The sequence below is a fragment of the Nuphar pumila genome, chromosome 2 (genome assembly GCF_984573655.1).
Source record: "Nuphar pumila chromosome 2, dmNupPumi1.hap1.1, whole genome shotgun sequence".
NCBI classification, from domain to species: domain Eukaryota; kingdom Viridiplantae; phylum Streptophyta; class Magnoliopsida; order Nymphaeales; family Nymphaeaceae; genus Nuphar; species Nuphar pumila.
In genome coordinates this window covers 63,046,905-63,050,561 of record NC_143250.1, presented here as the reverse complement: position 1 = coordinate 63,050,561, position 3,657 = coordinate 63,046,905, and the positions used below count along the sequence as shown (strand labels likewise).

General features: G+C 40.2%; 1 protein-coding gene across 1 annotated transcript; it reads left to right on the top strand.

Annotated features, from left to right (window-relative positions):
- Nucleotides 1–233: 233 nt before the first annotated feature.
- LOC149845571 (protein WALLS ARE THIN 1-like) lies at nt 234–3,368 on the top strand. Its single transcript, XM_089997670.1, has 6 exons — nt 234–476; nt 576–638; nt 1,479–1,595; nt 1,691–2,099; nt 2,654–2,805; nt 2,910–3,368. The coding sequence occupies exons 1-6, from the start codon at nt 262–264 to the stop codon at nt 3,133–3,135; spliced, it is 1,182 nt and encodes a 393-aa protein (XP_089853796.1). The 5' UTR covers nt 234–261; the 3' UTR covers nt 3,136–3,368.
- The last annotated feature ends 289 nt before the right edge of the window (nt 3,369–3,657 follow it).

Genomic DNA, 3,657 nt, shown 5'->3' with positions numbered 1-3,657 from the left:
TCAGGAGAGTGGAGGGAGGGAAGAAAATGGAGCAGAAGAGAGGAAAGGAAGCAATAAAGCTGAGATTGTGGGAGACAACCAAAATGACAGTTTGTCGCAATTCATTTTTCATGAGGACTTGTGGGACCCATTAACATCAACACAATTGGGGGATACCAAGATCTAGTGATGCTCCCCTTATGCAGTATATTAACACCCCTTGCTCCATTGCACATCACCTACATACACCTCTCTCTCTCTCTCTCTCTCTCTCTCTCTCCAATGGCTGATACTGCCCCCATGGAGAAGAAAACATGTCTAATACCAGAGCGTGCCAAGCTGCACTTGGCCATGTTGGCCTTGCAGTTTGGCTATGCTGGTTTCCATGTGGTTTCTAGGGCAGCCCTCAACATGGGGATAAGCAAAGTTGTCTTCCCAGTGTATAGGAACATCATAGCCCTAATATTGCTTGTCCCCTTTGCATACTTTCTGGAGAAGTAAGGCTAACCTTTCTTTCGTTTCACTACCCGTTCTCTCGCTCCTATACACTGTCTTCTTCCTATGATCTCTGATACTATAATATTTTTCATACCCAGGAAGGAGAGGCCGAAGATCACACTCTCATTTTTGACCCAGTTCTTCCTTCTAGCTCTCTGCGGGTAATGAAAAAACCAGAGCTCTAATTCTCTTTTTAGTCCTGGCTTAAGTTAACTTTTTCACCCCTTTTCCATTAGAGTAGGGAGCATATATATATATATATATATATATATATATATATATATATATATACTGTAATCTGTAATGGAATCGGCTTTTGGATCGTCCAATTACGACATTTGGTTAGGTTTTTATAACGTTTGAAAATCAATAGGTCAAAATTTTTATAAATATTTAAGCTTCAAAAAAATGCATTTTCTTTTGGTCGATACTATCCAAGTGAGCCAAATAGACCATTTGCAGGATCGGATATGCAATCAAAGTGCTGAAAATGCTCAATTTGTATGCAGCATGAATATTCTCGTTTCCTTATATATATATATGTGTGTTAAATTGGTTTTTTGGACTTTTTTCATTTTATTTTTAGATTCTGACAGTACAGATGTGATATATGCATTTGATTTTATAGGGATCAGCTCTTGAAGCCTTTAATTCCGACACATGGGTGGGTTTTTATAATGTTGAAATCATCAACAGTCCAAAATCTTTGTAAATATCATTTTTTATATCGAAAACACATGATCCAGGTATGGAATCCTAGTAAAACGATCATTCCCAACACATCTATAGGGTTTGGAACCACACAAAAAAAATATAATGGAAAAGCTGAAAAACCCATTTAGCATATTTCTTTTTTTATGACGGTTTCATTTAGCATATGTTATTAGCACGGTTGTATTACCCTATATATTACATACAATATGTTATTAGCACGGTTGTATTACCCTATATATTACATACAAATGAACTTATTGCGAAGAATTTTTTTAATATTGGTTTAGGATAACTGCTAACCAAGGATTCTACCTGTTGGGGTTGGAGCACACATCCCCAACGTTCGCATCCGCTATTCAAAACTCAGTGCCAGCCATAACATTTCTCATGGCAGCAGCACTAAGGTCTCTCTCTCTCTCTCTCTCTCTCTCTCTCTCTTCTGCTTTTTACCCTTGCCTTTTTTCACCTCATTCTTTCTTTTTAATATGTTTGTAAACAGGTTGGAACAGGTTCACTTGAACCGGAAAGATGGAATATCCAAGCTGGTTGGAACTCTCTTATGTGTTGGTGGTGCAACAATCATCACCCTATACAAGGGACCAACCATAATAAAGCCCTATTTAACTTTAACTGATACAAGCAATGACTTACTTTTACTTCTGGGAAGCAGTAAAGGCAAAAATTGGACACTGGGTTGCATTTTTCTGATTGGACACTGCCTTTCTTGGTCCGGTTGGTTGGTGCTGCAAGCACCAATCCTAAAGAAATACCCGGCACGCCTCTCTATCACCTCCTACACTTGTTTCTTTGGGGTTATACAGTTTCTCATCATTGCAGCATTCATAGAGAGGGATTCCCACGCTTGGATTATACGTTCAGGGGGAGAATTATTCACCATCTTATATGCGGTGAGAACATAGAACACATAAAAGGGTTTATTTCATTTGCTACAAGAAGAAACCGCGATTGAAAGCTGAGACCTGGTTGCACCGGCTTTATCCTGACATACTTATGGTCGCTGGCACATCTGCCTGAATTGGTGCCCCACATGGGGATTGGAATTTGGGATAGGGGGAGAGCTCCCTATCCACAAGCTCAAGTCATGTGAGCAACTCCTTGAGGTCAAGACCATAATAGAAAGAAAGGTGAATGCTGGCCATATTTTCATGACAACTACTCTGCTTGGTGTTCCTAATCAACGAGTGGTTTTTGGGTCATTGTCAAGGTGACTGAATCCTTCAAGACAAGACGACTCGATGAGAGTCCTGTTGCCAAGAATAAGATGACCCAAGTAGTTAAATCAAAGTAGTACCAACACAAGTAGCTTGGTCAGTACTTGCTAGCTGTGTTGTACATAAAATAAGGGTAGACTACGTGTCACATATTGATGTATATATGCCTGTAAGTAGCAGGGAGCATATATTGCTCATTAACTTCTTTGTCTGTCCTGATGTTAATGAAGGGATTGGTCGCTTCTGGGATAGCGTTTGCTGTTCAGATTTGGTGCATAGATAGGGGCGGCCCCGTTTTTGTTGCAGTTTATCAGCCAGTACAGACCTTAGTTGTCGCAGTCATGGCTTCTGTAGCTTTAGGTGAACAGTTTTACTTGGGAGGGTATGCTCTCTCTCTCTCTCTCTCTCTCTCTCTCTCATATCTATATATCTCCCCCAAATTATTGGTTATGTTTTTTTCTTAATGGTTTCATATATATGGAGCAGAATCATTGGAGCAGTGCTTATAATAGCTGGATTGTACCTTGTTCTGTGGGGCAAAAGCGAGGAAAGAAGAAGGGCGAAAGAGTGTTTGATTGTAAGCACCGAGAGGAATGAGGGACATGGAAACAGAGGTGTGGATGTGGGAGTAGAAGGCTCAAGGCAAGCTTCCATCAGGAGCTCTCTCACCCAACCACTTTTACCACCTTCCTCCAACACGGAGAATGTTTAGGAAGTGCGGGCATGTGCCTATACATTGTGCCATCTCGACCATGCATGATGAGTGCTAAGACTCTGAAGTCTGCTAATGTATAGGCCATATATATATAGCCGTAAGGGAAGGTTTCTACTAATTTTGGTTCGAGCAGAAACAAGTCGTTTGCTGCCAACTTCGTCTGCGTGTGTGCTTTTTTTGAATTTGATATCATTATGGAAACTCTCTCTCTCTCTCAACCAAGAACATATAACTGAAATTTAATGTTTATAATGATGCGTTAAGATTGGAATCATTGTTAAGATATGGGTTTGACTGGCTAATATTTTAGGATCATTCAGCCACAGTGGGTTTGATGACAATAAGGATGTCAACTGGTCGGATCCAATCCGACATCTGACCCAAATCCGAATCCAATTAGTCGGATTCAGTATTGAGTTTTGCATCCGAGTTCGAACGATTATGCGTAAATATGAGATTTTATCCAGATTTGATTTTGTCTGATCCCATCTGAATCCAATTTTGTTAGGTCCGGTTAGG

What these genes read in the sequence shown, in the direction of transcription:
- LOC149845571 (XM_089997670.1), top strand. Translation starts at nt 262, where the DNA reads ATGGCTGATACTGCCCCCATGGAGAAGAAAACATGTCTAATACCAGAG. An exon ending in TTTGCATACTTTCTGGAGAA is followed by an intron (nt 477 to 575) that starts GTAAGGCTAACC and finishes TTTCATACCCAG; the next exon opens with GAAGGAGAGGCCGAAGATCA. An exon ending in GAACAGTTTTACTTGGGAGG is followed by an intron (nt 2,806 to 2,909) that starts GTATGCTCTCTC and finishes TATATGGAGCAG; the next exon opens with AATCATTGGAGCAGTGCTTA.